Below are 22,910 nucleotides of genomic sequence, written 5' to 3'. Positions count from 1 at the left end.
ATTTTGCCCTAATTTACGTTGACAAAGAAATAAAATAATGCGATGTTAGTATGTAGGAAATTTTATTGAATATCACGCATGAAGCGAGAACCTCGACTTATTTTTTTTACAAGGTTCATTTTACCAAAATACAAACCTATGTCATAAAAAGTTCAGTACCTACCTAAAGAGGCTTTTTTTTGTATTATCTAGCATCCAAATGATTGAAATCTAGATACGGCTTATGCAACACCGCTTATCATCGCAGGCAATAGGAAATAAGGATCTAGCGGATTTGGTGGTGTCTTATTTGGAAAATGTGACAAGAGGAAGACCGAGGAAAATTTGAAATAAAATTTCCTATATTCATTATTTAATTTTATTTCTTTATTTAACTTCTACAGAATATATGTACATTGGTGGGCTTATTACTAAGAAGCAATATCTTCCAACTGACTGTTTGAAATTAGTGGGCAGATAGTGCTTGTACATAAGTACATAATAACAAAAATATAATAAATAATAAACAAATCTTGACACAAATGATTTTTACAATACTGTATATTTATAAAACTGTAAATTTAAGAAAATATGGAAGGCAAGGGGATTCGGATCAAGTCAGGAGTTGAGAAGGAAGAGGTAGAGGAGGCAAGGAAAGGGTGATTTGATACACAGGTAGGATATTAACATTCATAAAATTTAAAAGTCTGTGCGGAGCACTGAGGCAACACATGGCGGTAGTGTAAAGGGCAAAGGGGTATACAGCACGCCTACCACATTGGGATGGCCTGTTAACGCACCGAGTGGCAGGTCTCCGGGAGAGGGTGATGAAGAGCTCCAACCTCATCATAAAGCGGCTTGTGGAGCACAGATGGGGGCTGGACATGTGGCGGCACTGGAGCACAGTGCTGCCGCATGTCCAGCCAGCGAGCTAATCTTCATCTACATCTCTCCAAATTTTCTTATTTTTTTTCTTTCGCCGTTTCTTTTCGTTATTTCTATTCTAATTTAGTTATTATTTTTAATTTCAATGTATAAAAAAAAATGTAAAACATATATGGCTGACTAAGTATTGCACCCACCACTTAGTCAAGCTGGAATAAAGAGTTATTATTATTATATCTGTCTCAGACCAAATTTTGCAGGAGATCAAAAACAAACTTGTGATTTTAAATAACTAATTCGTTTTATGTATGTATTTTTATATGCACATATCTTAATAAAACTAAATAAGTATTGCAACTACAGCTATATCCTTTTACCAGATTATGGAATACACTATTTTAGACGTTTTGTGGAACAAACTTAGAAAATAAAAAAATTGACAGATATACCCCTTTGCCATTACACTACCGATGTAAAGAATGTAGTGACAACCAGCATGTACCTTAATAACACTGGGTCAATATATTGCAGTACCCTATGCACTATTGGGTGCAGATAAGAACATAGATGATAGACCCCTAAAATTTTTACAAAACCCATTTTGGGCGAGTGTTTTTTACACCTGCAGACCATTGGCGATGGGATTTGATAATTATATACATACAGTTTGGACCACAATAAAGAAATTGGTACATAATATTCACAACTAAACATTAAATAATTCCTTATTTACTGACTATAAAACAAGGCCGGCGCAGAAGGTAAAAATACACTTCCTGTCCATAGGCGTCAATCCACCCAACGGGTACAAATACCTTTCCCGTCCCAAGTGTGTTAAGAGCGAGTGTTTTTGCCTAGAATTTTCACTCATGAATTACATGAAATTATAGTAACTTTAAACATAAAGAGTAAATCCACTCACGAGTAGGCATAGGCTTTGAAACTTATAAAGTTGAGTAGGGACATGATAAACAGTGTTCCATAAGCCGTAGCTAGATTTCAGAGTCACTTGGACGTTAGGTAATTTTAAAAAAAAAGTGTGTTAAGATGGAGAAATAGATGGAGAGTCGTGAAAATTATTACAATATGTGAAACAAAATAGTATCCCAATTCTACTGTGAATATACATTTCATAGCTTCTAATGTCCCTGTCACTGCCAACCTAAACAAAATCAAGTTTGTAATACCAACATAAAGTTTCTAAAAGTGCCCTGGTGTAGGCAATGAAAGGGATAATAGTTAATTAGTAAGTCAGCTGTCAAGTCGCTCACTCCTTTCAACAATGTCATATATCAAAAATTGTCAATTTTCAGTTGTGCATGTTTTCGGAATGCCCAGAAAATGCACTATATCCCAGCAAAAGCGGCATATTACTAACTTAATATTTACCCGCTACAGGGTAGAAAGTGTTGTTCTTGCATTTTGAAGAAAAGGTATTGTTTAATTATTTTTTAAAATGTACTAAATATTTTTCAAATGGAGAAAAAATATTCAGGTTTTACTCAATAAGACCTGTTGCACAGTAAAAAGTTAATAAGTGGATTGACATTTATTTTCAATATATTTTATTATATTTTCAAACTTTAAAAACGATCTTCTGAGAAATCAAGTTTTTTGATATATTATATGACGCTGTTGAAAGGAGTGAGCGAAGTATCATCAAGTATAACCCATAGTGTGAATAATCCAGTATCCGTTTAATAAATTGACAAGAAATATGAATTTCATTAATTGATTCGGCAGTCACTTTGTGGTGATATCTATCTTTCCATTTTTAATTTAAAGTTTTACTAAGTAAAAACCACTTTTTCTTAAAATCTATTGGTTGATACATTCCACATCATTTTCTATTATTTCAAAATAGAAATACATATTTGGGTTTTTATTATTTACAAAAATACTTAAATTTCATACTTTTTCTGTGGGCCTTAGTGGCTCATTATTAGAAATAGGTATCAAATTGTGGTAAAGTGGGTTGGAACCCAAAAACTCTGACTTAGAGTCCACGACACTAACCACGGGACCACAACCCGACACATATTTTCAAACACGGTGTTTGAAAATGATGCGGGATGCATCGAAATATGTGTCACAATAGGTTTTAAGAAATAGTGGTATTTACCAAGTAAAACTTAAACAAAAAATATGGATATAATTAAAATGTAACTTTGTTTTAAAATCAATATAAATATTTTATTATAACTTAATTATAACTTCTTCTTCTCTTCTTCTTCATTCCATGTTCGCTCCCTAGGTGGAGCATATGGCCAACACGAGTCGTCTCCAAGTCACTCTGTCATGCGCCATCTCCTTGGCTTCCTCCCAGGTCAGACCGGCGTCTCGAAGTTCCGCTGAGTATAGTCGGTGAATGGTCGTCAGCGGCCTTCCGGGGCGCCAGGAAAGAATAATGTCTACCGGTTTCCAAGCTAACCGCTTCTTTATCAAGACCGATTAATAATAGTCTTGATAAAGAAGCGGTTAGCTTCGAAACCGGTAGACATTATTCTTAAGTTATAATAAAATATTTATAGTGATTTTAAATAAAGTAACATTTTAATTATAAAATGAAAAATCACAAAGTTAGTGCTTCAAATATTAATTATAAAAAATATGGAGTTTGGATATTGCTCTATTTTACATTGGTATTTGCAGCCGCGAGCAGTGATGATTTGAGAGAGAGATGCGAAGAGCGTATGGGAGAACTTGCTCCATTCAATATCTTGTTACATTCCCGCCTTCATATAAGGGTAGTCATAGTGGCCAGCTGATTTGAGGACATTGTCTTCGCTAATATCAATATGTTGAGGAGGGATGAGGGCGGCTGCTGCATTCCTGCAACAAAAAATACACTTTTTTGACATCTCTGTTCGTAAACGACTGTTTACAAGTGACACGAACGTTTTAGAAGTGATTGTGAGTCCGTCAACCATGATAAACGCAGTGGCAAGCTATCGACGTTGAAAACCGACAAAAACATTAACAAAAGCAAAGAATCGATGATCGTTAACCGCAAATTGACAATTAAAGAGATGGCAGAGGAGTTGGGCATCGCTTTTGGATCCGCTCAAGACATTTTGGTTGATGATTTGAGCCTCCAACGTGTTGCTGCAAAAGTGGTGCCGAAAAACCTGAAATTCAAGCAAAAACGGGACCAATTTGAAGTCAAAAAGACATGATTTTCTAGGCTAAATCTGACCCAATATTCATCGGATCATTACAGGAGACAAGACGTGGATTTATGACTATGACACGCAATCCAGACATCAAGCAAGTGAATGGCATGCACCAAATAATCTGCGACCGAAAAAACCACATTGTTTTCAGTCTAAATATCGATTTAGATGAATAATCTTGTATTTTTTATTTTCTGAATAAATTTCGGGAACTTTTTGATCGAGGTAGGTATGGCAGTGCGGGTATTCATTTAATTTATTTAAATAGTAAAATAAATGATTAAAGAAAACACTTCGTTTTTTACCACTTGAGTTTTATTATAGATACATGTTTCAGAAGTTAAACTTCCATCATTCAGGTCTGTATAATAACTAAAATATAAAATATAAAATTGTTCTATAAATAAGGAGAGGAGAAAGTAAAGGGAAGGGGTTAGTCAAAGGACGGAGTTTGAAAACAAAGGAAAAATGGAAAGCAATGGTGAAGAATTTTGAAACAATATATTATTTAATAAATTATTATTAGAATTCAGGTTTTTTTGGATTTCTAAATTTTCAAGATAATTCATAATTTGGCCTTTATATGGAACAATTTTATATTTTATATTTTAGTTATTATACAGACCTGAATGATGGAAGTTTAACTTCTGAAACATGTAGTCTATAATAAAACTCAAGTGGTAAAAAACAAAGTGCTTTCTTTAATCATTGTAACATGTCTTACCACAAAGTTAATGCCGAAACAATAAATAAAATATAGTAAAATGAATGCGATACGTACCTTCCTTCAGATATGAGAAAGTTGTATGTAGAACAGGCATACTCGGTTATAAGTAATTCGCAATTCAACCCCATTTCTTTAACCATTTTATTGACCTTACTTCCATACTCCTTAGTGCTACGTTGGTCACCCAACCCAATCACCTGAAACATAATTTTAAAAATCAATTATTAAGAAGGATAAAACAGAGCGAATGCCGTTGAAACAGAATATCCTAAGGAATATGTAAAATAGGGGGACATATCGCTCACTCCTTTCAACAACGTCATATATTAAAAAAAAATATTTTTCAGGAGATCGTTTTTAAAGTTTAGAAATATAATAGAATTAAAAATAAATATCACTTATTGAACTTTTTATTGTGCAACAGTTTTTTTTAGGTAAAACCTGAATGTTTTTTCTCCATTTGAAAAATATTTAGTATATTTAAAAAAAAAATTTCACAATACCTTTTCTTCAAAACGCAAAAACAACACTTTCTGCCCTGTAGCGGGTAAATATTAAGTTAAAAATATGCCGCTTTTGCTGGGATATAGTACATTTTCTGGGCATTCCGAAAACATGCACAACTGAAAATTGACGATTTTTGATATATGACGTTGTTGAAAGGTGTGAGCGAGAATGTGCCTTAAGAATATGAACTAATTTCTAAGAATTTACATACTTTTTTTGAATTTGAAATTATGTCTCTGTATTCATATGATCACCTTCCCTTCATGTGTTAATGATCAAGATAACACTGTGTATACATCATGCAGTGCCCTATGCACCATTGGGGTGCGGATAAGGGTTTGAATGAATGAATGAATTCATATATAGATATTAAGATAAACACAAATATAATTGAGAAGAACAGAGGTAAACAGTTCATATACTCGTAAACTTTATTACAAGCGTATTCATATGTTTATAATATTAAAATATTTGAAGTTTTCCCAACACAGATACCACTAGAAAAATATATAAAGGTGAGGCAACAATATTTAGGGCGCTCATTAAACTCAGAGTTCAGTACTGATTACAATTTAGTCGCAAATCATCAAGCTCACTGTATTCAGACCTCAGTACTGTATAGAATTGAGAAGCAAGACATCGTGACATTAAAACATAATAATAAATCCCTTACCGCACCCCAATGGTGCATAGGGCACTGCTTCATATAAACGCAGTGTTATCTCGATCGATTACACATGAAGGAAAGGTGATTAGCCTTCCGCTTCAGGAACCAGTCCAGGGTAATATTGAATAAATATTAGAGTGAAAAAATCACTTATATTTATTTTACCTCCCTTGGGAATTGAACCCGGGACCTCCAGAACGGTAGGCGAGCATGCTGACCATTACACTACGGAGGCGGACAAAACATAATTTGATTTAATTTAAACTTACCAAAAGATCTATCTTTGGTTCCAGAACAGTAAACAGTGCAAGCGATTCTTTTGTGATCTCCTCTGCTCCGCTAATATTCCAAGATAGAACAGATCTGTAATGATACATTAGTAAAAACACATTTGTATGTTGAAGATGTCTGTTGTGTATTGTTTCAGCATTCCTTTTGTGGTAAGGCATGATCAAATCGACGGCCCTTACGTAAAGTACTATATCTGCAAATCTGTTACTTTACAGGAGAGAGCTAAGAAGATTTTTTCAACGTATTCCTTTTTATTAATTCACGGTTATATCTGACATTCACAACTAGAATTAAACATTCAAAAATACGATAAAATAATGTATTCAATCGTTTTAAAACTTTATGCTTTGTCAAAATTAAGTAGTTAGCGTTTTAGGAGTTCAAATCGGTTACTTTACAGGAGAGAGCTCAGAAGATTTTTTCAACGTATTTCTATTTATTCATTAGTGGTTTTATCTGAAATTCTAAACTAGTATTATACATTTGAAAACACAAAAAATAATATGTTAAATCGTTTTTAAACTTTATGCTTTGTCAAAATTAAGTAGTTAGCGTTTTAGAAGTTCAATTCATTTCGAAAATTCGATGTAGATAGCGTCTTATACGCCTGAAAACTAGGCGTAATTCATTTTATTTAGTTTTTTGTTTGTTTATATTTGTAGACAACGGTCAGTTGATAACGTACACCAAATATCTCAAAATTGACAAAAATGTAGTTAGAGCACTTTACGTAAGGCACGTCGAAATTATAAATATAATACTTGTTTTTTGTCACTTGAGTATTATATTATTACGACTAGTTTCGGAAGGATGGTAAAACGACATAGTCGCAGTGGGAGGTAAAAACCGGCTGCAAGTAGCAACCGACCAGAGGAAATGGAAAGAAGGGGAAGAGGATATCCAGCAGTGGAGGTCAGAGGGCTCATAAAGAAGAAGTTCCGGAAGCTACAGATGTTTCCATCTATGGGTTTGAATATAAAATCCTTGAATGTTAATATTCAAACTCGTAGAAGGGAGCAATTGTAGCCTCCGAAACAACTCATAACTATAGAATACCAAAGTGTACCCTAAGACCAACATGCACTAAAGGTTTCAGCACAAACATGCGTTACGAGCCGAGGTTAAACATGCACTAGGATTAAACATATTAACCGGATCCACGCGGCTCATTCCCTGTACGCGGCTGACATAACCGTTTGTGTTTTTACTTTACTCCAAGTTTCGAACCTCAGTTCAACTTGGAGGGATTTTTTCATGGTGTGGAACTTTGGATAAAATAATACGTCAATCCTTGGCCTTATGACGTCTGTTGAAATATCTGACTAATAATTTGTAACATCACAAGGATAAATAAAAGAACAGATCCCTGATTTTTCTTGCGGTCGGTAATTAGTTCGCGCCATAATCATACCCTATATCTGTCTCACTCTCGACGGTACGCATCACCAGTGGGTAAGAGTGACACACGATGCGTGCTTTGATTTATTTATGTTACAATCTTATTTGTTTATATTACGATATATTTCAAGAATAATGTGACACGAGTGTATTATAGAGTACCAAAAAGGCACAATGAATCCCATTGAACATTTTTGTTTAAGAAAATAAATCGTTTTTTAACTAAAGACAAGATGAAAGTAATCATTTAAAAAACGGCGAAATACCGCCGCGCACGGGCGTCTCTCAGGAACAAAGTGAACGCGGTTGAAAGGTTAATAAACCAGCTTATATACTCTTAGGATGAAAGGAGTGGGCGGGGTTTGAATTGGATATTGACGAATCTTGCTTAACCGATGTTGAATCAAATAATGGACTGTAAGTAAAATTTATTTGGTAGTTCATTTAAGTTTTAATTAAAATTTTATTTATATTTTAAAATGTCTTAGACTAAGCAATCTATGGGAAGGGATTAACCTTGGGTATGATAAGCAAGGCAAATAATGACTGCAACTCAAATAAAAATCATCAACAATCTCCTTATCATTCATCGTTCACTTTGTGTACTACCACTTTAAAAAACACTACTTTATGACTACCAGTTTCAATTTTTTTTGGTATTACACAAATTACACAAAGTGAATGGTAAAAAGAATTTTATATTACCATACTACAAAGTTAACAATGCTTTAAATATATTTTAAAAAATCATTATTCATATAAATTTCACTTAGAAAATTGTTGTTGGGCGGTTTTTTCATCAACCCCGACCCTAATTAATTAAGGCGGCGTCGTGGCCTAGTTGGGTAGACGCTCGACTGTAAAACTGGCATCACGGGTTCGATTCCCGCCAATTGCAAAATGAATTCAAGAAAGATTTATTTTTAATTGGTCTGAGTGTTTGTGATGTGTTTTTCAGATTTACCTTCCCTGTCATTATCCTACCTACAGACAAGCATCTAAAATAGACGCTTTGCGGGTTTTTTCTTTAAAAAATATATATTTTACTCTGGCAGTCTGCCGCCTGACTCTCAGTATACTAATCACAAGTAGCCGCAACACCCAATTCCAATCTGTACAATGTTTGCAGGCGTCTCTCGCGCTCTACCTAAAGTAAGCAAATAGAACGCTCGCAAGTGTCTCCCGCTCTCTACCGACAGTATGGAAAAGGACCCTAATTATACTCTGGCAGTCTGCCGCCCGACCCTCAGTATACTAATCTCAAGTAGCCGCAACACCCGATTCCCATCTGTACAATGTTTGCAGGCGTCTCTCGCGCTCTACCTAAAGTAAGCAAATAGAGCGCTCCCTACTGAAACGGCGTGATGGTAGTAGTAGTAGTAGTAGTAGTGTTATTTTCATATTATTTATATTTTATTTCAAGGAGGTCCGCCTCCGGTCAGCACGCTTGGCTACCGTTCTGGAGGTCCCGGGTTCGATTCCCAGGGGGGGGTCAAATAAATATAAGTGATTTTTTCACTGTAATATTTATTCAATATTACCCTGGACTGGTACCTGAAGCAGAGGGCTGTTCACCTTTCCTTCATGTGTAAACGATCAAGATAACACTGCGTTTCTATGAAGCAGTGCCCTATGCACCATTGGGGTGCGGATAAGGGTTTTATTTTATTATTTCAATGATATTTTACCTGTGTAGTATGATAAGTGGTCCTAATATCGTTGTTTTGTTATTTAATCGGAAACCAACCTGAAAAATAATCCATATTAATTAATACACATTCATAAACATAGTAGATCTTCCTGGAATAACATCTAGAGGAAGATCAAAAAATTAATGGATGCCACAGAAAGATAACATGATTTGAAGGCATGGCCTTGGTGACGTTACCCAAGATAGAAGGACCTGCAACCTGAAGACGAGAAGAACTTACCCCAACAGCCCACAAAGACGATTAGTTGGGAAGAAGAAGAAGAAAACACATTTATAGACAAGACAATAAATATTCTTAATTATCGTCGTAATAATCGTCAAGTATGTATGGGGAGATGCATGAACGTGGAAGAGGCGAAGAATGTTTGCAAAGACAGAGTGGTGTGGCGTTTTATTCTCTGCCTACCCCTGCGTACGGAAGCAGAGTGATGGTTAGTTAGTTTTAAAAATAAACTCTTGACTGGTATCTAAAGAAACAATTATCTAGCCTTCAAGTGATCCCCGATTGCCACTTTGAATCCAACTGATGCAGTACGGCTGTCCAAACTCAAAACACAGTAAGGGACATTTTTTTGTAGTACGTTTCTTTTGGATTTTTGGACTGAGTAGATTCTACTCAGGCCAAAAATGCAAAAAAAAAACATATTACAAAAAAATGTCCCTTACTGTGTTTTGAGTTTGGACAGCCGAGTACCATATGCACTATTTTATGCAGGGGGAACAGAAACATTTTACTGTTTTCTTCACTTCTTGAGTTTTTTTTAAAACTTACATTACTAATGCCGTCGATGAATAGCGCTCGCTCGAACTCTTTGTTTAAGAAAGTAATTGTGGTCTTGCCGTCTGAATCGTAGGCGCTGCCATGTCGAATAGGGTAGGCACTGAAATTAAACAAAAAATAAAGAAAATATGTTTTCGGGTTAACGAATCATTAAATTAAATGCATAAAAATGCATAAATATGTAACATATCTTACAAAATATCATTTACTGTGTTTTTATTTTATAAATCATAGCTAACTGCGGACTAGATAATAACATTAAATAAGCATGTTTTCTGAATAAACTTACCTCAAGAAGGGCTTAATTTGAGTTTTTATAGAGTGTCCTATAACTCTGCGGCAAATATTACTTAAATAACTCATTTTAATATTGTTTTAAGTCAGTTTTGACTTTTGACATCCAGTTTTAGGTTATGTGAGTATTTTAAGAACTGTCAATTTTTTAGAAGCCCAGTCTACATGTTGATGGGCAATATCTATGCATAAAAAAATCATTTTTTTTAAAGGGGTACCTACTAATATGCGCAGCACGTTTTTTTTTTTTTTTTTTTAATTTTGTAGATGGGTACAAATTTAATTAGGTTCTTAAAATCGATAATACTTCTTCAATTATTGATGTACACTAAGATCAACTCCCCTTTCTCAATAAAAATGATGTCAAGAAATATATATTTTTAACTTTGCCGCTAACAATAGTTTTTTACTGGCATTTTCGTGTTTAAAAATATCGAATGAAGGAATCTTATAAAGGAAATATTTAAATTTAAAAAAAAAAATTATTTGTATTTTTATTATTTACAAAGTACTTCAATTTCGCACTTTTTCTGTGAGTCCAAGAGGCTTATTATTAAAAAACAGTTATCAAACTGTGGTGGAGTGGGTTCGAATCTAAAAATTGTTACTCAAGAGTCTACGACACTAATTATGGGACCGTAGTCCGACAACTAGTCTTTTTTAGATCTAATGTTCCTTCTGAGCGATAACAAATTCCGAATTGAAAAATCCGAAATCGTTAAACGCCATAAATAAATTACTCGTCTGCTGGCACCTATGCATTAGGATCTTCTGGGAAAAATCTATGGTCAAGATTGAGCGCTGTCGAGTTTTCTGTTTATTTAGCAATTTTACTGAGATTGATAATATTCAATCGAGAAATGGTAATTGTATAATTTTAATTTTTACGTTGTTTTTTAACATCACACCTCCTTTCCATTCCATTCCTTTCATCAATTTCCTGTCAAAACATTATGTTGTCGGTTTGAAAAATAGAATTTAGGTTAGATCTGTCGGCGCAACTTCGTGTTATTTTTACCCGGAAGATTTTTGAAACACATTGTGTTTTATTAATTTATACACACAAGCAAAAATTAATGTATCCCTTTCATATTATAGCCCTATATTAAGTCTTATTTTGCGTAATTTCTCCACGAATCCCTTTTACAAATGTCAAATGTATGACAGAACGTCGAATGGCATTATTTGTTCAATATCGAAAAAAAATATCGTTTGATGTTTGTGCATTATATTCAATGGTAGTTTTTATAAGTGCTTATTTATTTATTCTGGTTTATTCAAAACAGCTACCTTAATCCAAAAGGTTTCATCGAGTGACAATTTACCCATCGGCATACAGCTGCCTAGGAATATTTTACATTCATACATCCGTCCGTGGTAGTTCATATTATAAAGTTACTTTCGTGTGATATCTACAAGTCAGTATATAAAACTTTTGATAATGCATTTGTTATTATTTTTATACAAATTTATTTACGGCACTTGACCAAAGATGATGTCCCTGTAAAGATAGAATTATCCTTTTGACTAAAATATTAACAAAAATCAGTTGGAATTCAAAGCCATCACGCCGCTTCCCCGCAGGGGTAGGCAGAGAGAATAGAACACCACTCTGCTTTGCAAACATTCCTCGCCTCTTCCATGCTTATGCATCTCCTCATACACACCCGCCGATTGTTACGACTCCTAACCTGACCCCTTTCAAGTATTTGGCATACCTGATTGTGCCAAGTTTTTCTCGGTCTTCCTCAGCTTCTTTTTCCAATTACATTCGCCTCATAAATTTGTTTTATCATTCTTTCCTCACTCATTCGTTCTACATGTCCAAACCATCACAACACACCTTTCTTAATTTTATCGATAATGCTTGTCTCAGCTTTGCATTCCTTCCTTATTTCACTACTCAAACATCTATCATACATTGTTTTGTCGCACATTCTTCTGAGAGATCGCATTTCGACTACATTCAGTCTACTTTCATCCTTCTTTTCCCAACTGCATGTTTCACTTCCATACATTAGGGTCGGAACCAGGACTCCGTTGTGCACTGCCAGTTTAGCTTTCGCTGATAGGTTTTTATTGGCCATAACTAATTTCAGTAAACCATTCACTTTGTTCCCAGCATTTAATCTCCTTTCTATGTCTTTATCAATCTTTCCATCCCTAGAAAACATACTATCGAAATATACAAAATCATTTACCTGTTCCAAAATCTCTCCATTTACCAATATTTTACACTCAGATCTACATTCATCTCTTTCAAAAACCATTATTTTGGATTTGCTAACATTCATCAATAAACTACTTATATATTTTATCACTTTACCCATTATATTTTATATTGATAATCTCATTTTTAAACTTAAGTTGTAATAAATATATATCACCGGGAGGGAAAGGTTGAAAAAACTGATAAGCAGATCGGTTCGAAATATCACTAGATTTTTTTTCTTCAATCATATAGCCGTTTGGCATTTCTGTAGTTAATTTTTGCATTCATTCCAGTCCCACACGATACTGTTGGTGCAGCCGGGGGTCAGGCCCGAGACGCGGACGTACTCCGACTACGAGAGCGTCAACGACTGCATGGAGGGCGTCTGCAAGATATACGAGGAGCACTTGAAGCGCAGGAACCCCAACACCCCCACCATCACATACGACATCTCGCAACTCTTTGACTTCATAGACCAAGTAAGACAGACGTTAATCTAACCTTGCGTCTTCTTCATCATAGTTTTTATCAAGAATTAACAATAAATATGGGAGTCGAACACTGCTATATATCCTTCCAAACATTTTTAATTTGCTGCCAACGGATGTTAGAGGTCAAAATGAAATAAGGAACCAAGGCAAAATAAAGGAATGGGGAATCAAGAGTTAATTTTATGAAAATTGTAAAATGTTTATATTCTTAATTTTTTTCTCTTTTTTGTGTGTATATTAGGTTAAAATGGTTAAAAACAATAAAAATGTATTAAAAAAGAACTCCACTGACAAGACACACAAGGTGGCTTGGTGGGTCTCTGCAAAAAAAAGTTCTAAATATATATAAATTGTGATTTAAATAAATGTATACAAATAAAAAAAAAATCCTTACATTTCTCTCTTTTTGCACAATATTCATATACCATCAACACAAATGTGCAAAGGCAAATAGCCGTAAGTTAAAAACAGTAGTTTTGAGATTAACGAGTTTGTAGTTAACTTAAAATGATGCTTTTTGCCAACACATGTCGCTCACTCCTTTCGACAACGTCATATATCAAAAATCGACAATTTTCAGTTATGCATGTTTTCAGAATGCCCAGAAAATGTACTATATCCCAGCAAAAGTGGCATATTTTTAACTTAATATCTACCCGCTACAGGGCAGAATGTGTTGTTTTTGCATTTTGAAGGTATTGTTTAATTATTTTTTTAAGTGTACTTAATATTTTTTTAAATGGAGAAAAAACATTCAGGTTTTACCTAAAAAGATCCGTTGCACAGTAAAAAGTTCAATAAGTGGCTGGATATTTATTTTTAATACTTTTTATTAAATTTTTAAACTTTAAAAATGATTTGCTGACAATCAAGTTTTTTTATTTGTTCTCGAAAGGAGTGAGCGATGTGTTTATATTCAGACCCAAAGATGGAAGCATCTGTAGCTTCTGAAACTAGTCGTTTAAATAAAATAAATATAACTCAAGTGGTAAAAAACAAGTATTTTTCATTAACTATTTCATCATGCCTTACCACAAAGTGAATACACAAAGCCAAAACAATAAATATTGATTTATTTACTATCATGTTTTGCTGACTGTATTTTTCCACTTTTCAGTTGGCAGACCTGAGCTGCCTGGTATACCAAAAGTCCACAAACACGTACGCGCCATACAACAAAGACTGGATTAAGGAAAAGATCTACGTGCTGCTACGGCAGGCGGCTGGGCAGACCGACTAGACCCACCGACTCTTCAATTTGTGCATACCGACTTTTGTGTAAAGAGTGACGTTCTACCTTGTGTGTTTTCCGTCGGCAGACAAAAGGACTCGCCACTCAATGTGTTTATATTTTTTTAAATGATCGTAAATTTTTGATATCTGCTGTAGAATTCACGTTGTTTTTAAAAGTAAAATGTTTGAATTTCATAGTTTTTCACGGGCTGAGAGCGCTTGTGCACTACGCGGAATGTTACCGTTCGGCAGTCCGGTTTATAAAAATAAAAACGACTACGACAGTTTAGCGTGATCTAATTAATGCCCAACGTGTTCATGCACCAATCAAGATCACCGATCCGAAGAAAGATGGACAAAAGCACAAGCCAATCCAAGCCAATCATCCGTTTTATCACGCTAACTGAAGTGCTGGAAGGTAAAATTCCGTGCAGTGCACAAACGCCCTGATAGTGTTTTTTGGCAACAGGCTAATTTAACCCATTGCACCACTTACAAAGATGACATAATTTCTTTAATGTTTTTCGCAGATACTTTGTGGCACATTTATTAACATTATAAAATAAAACAACTTTGTTTAAACCACTTTTTATTGGTACACTTTTTCCAACCGGTTTCGACAAGAACCTTGTCATCATCATGGTTTATGTACTAATTCTAAAACATTGAAATACTCATAGTTAGGTTATAGTTAATTATCCTTCCCTTACGATACCAAAAACTTCCACATAACCAATAAACAGTGGTTAAAACAAAGTTGTTTTATTTTATAAAGTTTATGACTTAATTTGTTCATACAACACTATTTAATTTTTCTTCTTCTTTATATAGGACTATATTCTATCATTCTCCGGTCCGCTCCTGGGAGGTAGAAGACCAGCTGTCTCTCCATCGTTTAGGTGGTCTTCCTGGGGGTCTGATCCCGCTTATACTGCTGTCTTCTGCTATCCTCACTACTCGATCCAAACTCGCTCTTCCAACATGATTTCTCCAGAAATGTCTTCTTTCTTTTCCCCATCGCACAACATCTTCAACGTCGCAGATTTGTCTTTTTTCAGAGTTTCTTATTCTGTCGCGAAGTGTTAGGCCTGCAATGGGTCGTAGAGTCTTCATTTCGGATGTCCTAAGAAGGCTTTTTGTTGTCGCGGTGTCGGCTCTAGTTTCTGTGCCATATATCATGATCGGTCTTACAAACACTTAAAAATTCTCACCTTACTCTCTTTCAGCATGTGTTTATTTCTCCGTACAGCATCTTTCAAGCATCCAGCTACAGCAGCGGCCTTGTTTGCTTGCTCTCTTATTTAATTTTGACACATTTTTTTATTACAATAACATTACACACAAAACAAAAATGGTAAAACTTAAAAAAGCATAATTATTTTGTGTTGGTAAGCTAGATAATTATGGCTCATCCCCAGGTAGTTTAGGAAGGGTGTGTTCAGTTCATAGTTGTAAAAGTTACACTGATATTCAGTTTTAATGTAAAAAAAAAATCACTTCAAAGACAAACAGCCAAATAGCCAGCTTTGTGAGTCTGTGACAAATTGACCTTGGCCGGCGATTCGCCGGCTTTGTGTAGCAATGGGTTAAATATCTGTTGTAGAATTCACGTCCTTATAAGTAAAATGTTTTAATATCTCAGATTTTCACGGGCTGATAGTGTTTTTTGGCAGCGTTGATCTAATTTGATGTGTTATTGTCACCTTACGTGTTTCAAATAGGTACCGTACTGCTGTACGTTGGTTTGTAAATAATTTTCACCTCTTCGTTGAAAATAATTTAGTCCTCATTACTGAGGGTTGTGATCGTAGTGGAAGCAATGACTCTTCTCCAGTTATCCCTTGACTGCGCTGCCTGTAGTGCTCCATCCACCTTAATTCCATCATGTGGGGATCTTCCTCTCCTTCTCTTACCCTCCAGGCTACCCATCACAAGCAGTTGTTCCAGGATATCCTCATTGCCATGCGCAACGTGTCCAAAAAACTGAAAAATCCGTTGAGTACAGACGTTGGCCAAAGTCAAGCCATTCAATAGTTCCTGGCAAATGGACCCGTTGGTGCGTCTAGCTGTCCATGGGATTCACCACATTTTAAATGCGTCAATTTTTCTCCTTTCTGCTGCTTTTATGGTTTATATTTCAGCAGCACGTAGCGCTGCAAGTTAAGGTAGTCAATACAAACTCGACTTTGCATGTTTTTTTTTCAATTGATTTATTTAAGCGGTTTGAAGATGACAGAGGACACATTTATTTGTGATTTTATTAGTCACAGCACAAATTTAAAATTTTGCAAAAAAAGTATAGTAATTTACGAGAGATATATTACAGTTAAGCCACGATATAACGGACCTCTATTTGACGAATTTCTGATATAATGGACAAAAATCCGGTCAAATGTAAAAAAAAATTAATCTTCTATTAACATACTAAGGACGGGAAAGGTATTTCTACCCGTTGGATGGAATGATGCTTAGTGACGGGAAGAACATTTTTTATCTTCTGCGCCGGCCTCATTTCAACGTCAGAGCAGAAGGAATTATTTAATGTTTTTATATGAATATTATGTACCAATCTCTTTGTTAAGGTCTAAGCTATATGTACACAATTATATGATCCTGTCGCCAGCAGTCCGCAGGTGTAAAATAACACCCGTCCGAAATGTGTTAATATTATTTTATTACTCATTTAAGTGTCGCCGCAAACAATTTTTCGCAGCCATGATAATCAGAAATTACATTTCAAAATTTCATAAGTGCAAACAAAACTTGATTACTTTTTTAAAGAAAGATTACTGAAAGCAAGCGCGTTGATATCAAACAGCAAAGTCACTTCACGACGACTGTCCCAAGACAATAAATAGAATTTTGTTTGTGTTTTGTATCGTTTATTTATATCTAAATGGGGTTTACGTATTTTAAAAAAAAAAAATATTTTAAACCTATTTTTATATTTATTGTAACTGCAGACAGTTGGTAGAATTCAATATTGAATTGTTGGGTAATATATCCAAAATTAAACTCGGGTATTGGATTGAATTTTACTTTTATTTACATATATATATGATAACATGTGACGCGTTCAAACACTTGATAATGTCTTAATAAGACGAAATTGCGTCACATATTATTATATATGTACATGTAAATAAAAGTAGAATTCCATCCAATAACCGTGTTTAACTTTGGATACATTTTTATATAATTGACTTTTGGCTTAAACTGAAACCCTCTTCAATTAGTCTGTTGTATCGAGGTTTTACTGTATTATCAAACATCTAGTTTAAGGTATTTTTGTAATAATGGCAGTTGAAGTATAGAATCCTCATTAAAAATTATAATGTGTAACGCAAATAAGGGATATATGATATAAAAGAAAAATCTCTACCCTGCGATAATCTAAAACAAAGATATTTTTTTCTATTTTTCAAATTTATATATTAACCATTTAAGTGCTGAGATTTTTTTCTTATATGTATGCTAAAATTGCCGTAGACTTTTTTGCAAAAATGGTCCTTTTTATTAGGTGTGTCAAAATCAACAATATTTTTATCGAATATTGTCCGATTTTAGTAATTCTTTCTGATATTAGTTTTTTTTTAGTGGGGATTGCATTTATTATTTACCTTGCTTATTATGTACAAGGTTTATAGATTGTTTAGTGGATTTTTGTTTCTTCTAGCTAATTAAATATGTTTTTATTTGAATCTGTGTTGGGATAGATAATCTAGTGTGGGCCAATCAGGAATTCGTCAGTATTTGCTCATTGCTGGGAGGAAACCACGTTGCACTCCTCAGGAGAAGGCGGACTGCTGACTGTCATCAGCAGACCTTCCGTTCCACTAGAAGAGGGTTCGGCATTTTGTGTCCTAGCTTGGTTTATGTTACCAATGTCCTTCACTAGTTTTATCATGTATGATACCACCTCTCTTGACTGTTCCTTATGAACTATCACGGATCCGATGTTGGATAGGTCCTCACCCAGGCTCCTGATATTGGTTGAGAACATATCAAACTATTCAAATATAACAGCATTTTGTAATAAACATACTTATTTATATTTAAAAATAAATGCAATTTGAGAAAAAAATGCAAATTTTCATTTGCACGAATTAACACAGGGTTCTCACTCACTCATAACCGTCAATCTTTCTCCTTTCTGCTGCTTTTACAGTCCACGTTTCAGCAGCATAGAGAAAAATGGAGTGGACCGAGCTCCTGACAAGCTTCATCTTGGTGTTGTTACTCACACCCCAGGCTTTTCAGATTTTTAATTAATGTTATACTTAGTAAATACCACTATTTCTTAAACTCTACTGTGACACAAGTTTTGATGCATTCCGCATCATTTTCTAACACCGTTTGTGTTCGAAAATGATGAGGAATGCATCGAAACACGTGTCACAGCAGGGTTTAAGAAATAGTGGTATTTACTAAGCATAACATTAATTAAGAATGGATAGATGTTACCACAAAGTGACTGCCGAATCAATTAATGAATTTTTCAGATTTTGTCTAGCTTAGATTTTTCACAAATTTAGGTTATTTTTGATGAATTGTCGCAATTTTGTTTTATGCCATTAATATCTTGATTTTTCTCTGTTATAATCTCCGATACCAAAATTAACGATTTTTCAAACAAACTCTTTTGTAAATGGGTATATTATCATTCCAATTTCATATATATATCGTAGTCATACAGGAGAAAGTGACCAAGTGCATTGTTTTGCAAAAACGTGATCATTGACTATTTGATATCTTACTAGATTAATATTGCCCTGAAAAACATCCCAAAGGGTTTTAAACTTGGAAGTATAATATACTGACTTATTTTATTAAAATTAAACACTTGAATAAACCACTTTAAAGAGTTTTATTTATATTTATGACTAGTTTCAAAAATGACAGATGTTTTCATCTTCTGGTACAAATTAAGTTTTAATTTGTACCAGCAGATGAAAATATCTGTCGTTTTCGAAACTAGTCATAAATATAAATAAAACTCTTTAAAGTGGTTTATTCAAGTGTTTAATTTTAATAAAATAATCATGTTATTCCACAAAGTTAATGCCGAATCAATAAATAATATAAATTGACTTGTTAAAAATGGCTAACTGCATTGGTGTTTATTTTGTTGCCAAGCAAAAGTGACTTAAATGGCCCTCCTGAACATTTTACGTTTTGGTAGTTGGTCACTTTCTCCTGTACGGCTATGATATATATGTAATTCAGTGTTTGCAAGGGTGGTGACTGACCGGAGCCATTTTGTCGTAACGTAACATGTTACGATGCGAGCATTCGTATAGTCAGTACAGTGAGCCGGGTGCTCTATCCATAGTTTCGGATGCTTGCCGCGAGCGATGTTACGATGAAATGCTCCGGTCAGTCACCACCCTAATGATTACTACTTTATAAGAGTTGTACCCTTGTGGCGTGCATTTATCATTTGAAGTAATTCTGACTTCACTTTGTCATTTTTTATTTTTTTCTACATCTGAATGGAAATTATCTGTTTGTACTGTGAGATTTTTTTTAAAAATGTGTATAAAAAATAAATAATAAATAATGATAAATACTACTTACTTATTTATTGATTTGACGTTTAATTTGTAGAACTCCATTTTAATTTATGTTTTAATTTTAAATCAAACACAGATTTTTTGAGTCTACTATTTGTACAAGTTGTATTTTGTTAAAAAAAACACATCAAAAGTTTATATTGTGACAATTGTTTCGCCTTATTAGGACATTATGATAGTGCCCTAACAAGGCTAAACAATTGTCACAATATAAATTTTTATGTGTTTTTGTTAAGAAAATACAACTTAGTAGACTCAAAAAATCTGTGTTTGATTTAAAATTAATACATAAACTACATACTTACTTATAACCCTTATCCACACCCAATGGTGCATAAGGCACTGCATCGAATTGACGCAGTGTTTTCTTGATCATTACCTACATGAAGGCAAAGTTATCACTCTTGCGCTTCAGGAACCAGTCCAGGGTAATATTAAAGTGTAAAATCACTAATATTTATTGATAAATAAGAAGTTTTTTTAATATTTTGGTCCGAGAATTGATAGATGGGTGTTCATCTTCTTCATGTTACTGATTAATTTTCTGAAATAAACATCTCTGCCTACCCCTGCGGATGCGCCGTGATGGTTAGTCAGTTAGGAAATAAATACATTGAGAAAAATGATTTTAAAAAAATATATAATTGAGGTATATAATAAAAAAACAACTTTACAGCTTTTTCCACTTTTATTTTATTTAACTATTGACTGGGTTTTGTCGTTACCAATATCTTCAGACTGGTGGGAGGCTAGACAAAATTCTACATTTTATACACAACAAGGCAGGGGTTGAAAACCATGATAATACAATTCTCCTGACAAAACTAGTTTAATTTAAGTAGTGTATTATGATAATAAATAGATATACAACATAGTAAGAGTTCAAAGCAGGAGTTTATATAAATTTGTTCAAAGAAAAAGGTTTTCACAACTGAATCTAAATATAATTTATATTTGAAGCACTAACTTTGTGATTTTCCATTTTATAATTAAAATGTAACTTTGTTTTAAAATCACTATAAATATATTAGTATAACTTAATAATAATGTCTACCGGTTTCGAAGCTAACCCCTTCTTTATCAAGACTGATGTACTAATGTATTAATCAGTTTTGATAAAGAAGCGGTTCATGGATTAATGAATTGATCAATGATTAAAGAAAACACTTGTTTTTTACCACTTGAGTTTTATTATAGACTACATGTTTCAGAAGTTAAACTTCCATCATTCAGGTCTGTATAATAACTAAAATATAAAATATAAAATTGTTCTATAAATAAGGAGAGGGGAAAGTAAGGAAATAATATATTGTTTCAAAATTCTTCACCTTTGCTTTCCATTTTTCCTTTGTTTTCAAACTCCGCCCTTGACTAACCCCTTCCCCTTACTTTCCCCTCACCTTATTTATAGAACAATTTTATATTTTAGTTATTATACAGACCTGAATGATGGAAGTTTAACTTCTGAAACATGTAGTCTACAATAAAACTCAAGTGGTAAAAAACAAGTGTTTTCTTTAATCATTGTAACATGTCTTACCACAAAGTTAATGCCGAAACAATAAATAAAAATGTATTGATCAGTCTTGATAAAGAAGCGGTTAATGTATTTATGTATAATGGTTACTGGATAAATGTATTAATCAGTCTTGATAAAGAAGCCGTTAGCTTCGAAACCGGTAGACAATTTTATTAAGTTATAATAATATATTTATAGTGATATTTTCAATATTGAAAGCATTAACTTTGTGGATCATATTGATTTATTATTTTGAGAAATAAAAAGACTTTGTGTTTTGATCCAATCACATTTTTACTAACCAACTAGTTTCGGCAACAACCTGTTGCCCTCTTCAGGGTTTAATTTATGACCATAAATTAAACCCTGAAGAGGGCAACAGGTTGTTGCCGAAACTAGTTGGTTAATAAAAATGTGAGTGGATCAAAACACAAAATATTTTTATTTCTCAAAATAATATATTTATAGTGATTTTAAAACAAAGTTACATTTTAATTATGAATCTAAATAATGGTGAAAAGCCAGATAAAATTATATTTTATGTTAAATGTTATGTACATAACAAGGGAGGGGTCGAAAACCATGACTTTATACAATTTTTCGTGTGGTATGATTTTAAAGCAGGTGTTTATACAAATTTTGATAATGTAAGAATGTATCTGGAACCGCTGGTTGACAGCTCCTGCCGCACTGTGCTCCTCCGGAGGGGAATTCGGTATTCTCTGAAATGCAAAATTCCCGGCAGTTACTTCTTATCGACAGGACATGAACCCTGAGCAATTTTTGACCAAAACGACGGCCCCTACGTAAAGTACTCTATCTGCAAATCTGTTACTTTACAGGAGAGAGCTTAGAAGATTTTTTCAACGTATTTTTATTTATTAATTAACGGTTTTATCTGAAGTTCTCAACTAGTATTTCACATTTAAAAACACGATAAAATAATGTATTAAACTTTATTCTTTGTCAAAATTAAGTAGATAGCGTTTTAGGAGTTAAATTCATTTTGAAAATTCGATGTAGATAGCGTCTTATACGCCTGAAAACTAGGCGTAATTTATTTTATAATTTTATTTTGTTTGTTCATATATCGCTCACTCCTTTCAAGAACGTCATAATCAAAAATCGACAATTTTCAGTTGTGCATGTTTTCGGAATGCCCAGAAAAGGTACTATATCCCAGCAAAAGAGACATATTTTTAACTTAATATTTACCCGCTACAGGGCAGAAAATGTTTTTGCATTTTAAAGACAAGGTATTGTTTAATTTTTTTTTTTTTAAAGTAAGTATTTTTCAAATGGAGAAAAAACCTTCAGGTTTTACCTAAAAAGATCTGTTGCACAGTAAAAAGTTCAAGAAGTGGCTTGATATTTATTTTTAATACATTGTGTTATATTTTTAAACTTTAAAAACGTTCTCCTGAAAAATCAAGTTTTTTTATTTATGACGTTCTTGAAAGGAGTGAGCG

At 33.7% G+C, this 22,910-nt stretch overlaps 2 protein-coding genes across 2 annotated transcripts; one reads left to right on the top strand and one right to left on the bottom strand.

Moving 5' to 3' along the window:
• Positions 1-77: 77 nt before the first annotated feature.
• On the bottom strand, positions 78-10,546 carry LOC148309988 (NADH dehydrogenase [ubiquinone] 1 alpha subcomplex assembly factor 3). Its single transcript, XM_088259187.1, has 6 exons — positions 10,409-10,546; positions 10,111-10,219; positions 9,316-9,374; positions 6,208-6,301; positions 4,819-4,961; positions 78-3,696 (listed from the first exon to the last, which is right to left on the bottom strand). Exons 1-6 carry the CDS (start codon positions 10,480-10,482, stop codon positions 3,588-3,590), a joined length of 588 nt encoding a protein of 195 aa, XP_088115313.1. The 5' UTR covers positions 10,483-10,546; the 3' UTR covers positions 78-3,587.
• A 646-nt stretch (positions 10,547-11,192) lies between these two features.
• e(r) (enhancer of rudimentary) lies at positions 11,193-16,754 on the top strand. The gene is made up of 3 exons (XM_088259190.1): positions 11,193-11,276; positions 12,919-13,104; positions 14,234-16,754. Exons 1-3 carry the CDS (start codon positions 11,274-11,276, stop codon positions 14,354-14,356), a joined length of 312 nt encoding a protein of 103 aa, XP_088115316.1. The 5' UTR covers positions 11,193-11,273; the 3' UTR covers positions 14,357-16,754.
• Positions 16,755-22,910: the final 6,156 nt, after the last annotated feature.

Source organism: Brachycentrus maculatus, unplaced genomic scaffold, assembly GCF_059751285.1.
Source record: "Brachycentrus maculatus isolate JH-2025_06_01 unplaced genomic scaffold, ASM5975128v1 h1tg000114l, whole genome shotgun sequence".
Taxonomy (NCBI): Eukaryota; Metazoa; Arthropoda; class Insecta; order Trichoptera; family Brachycentridae; genus Brachycentrus; species Brachycentrus maculatus.
This window is presented reverse-complemented; position numbering and strand designations above follow the sequence as displayed.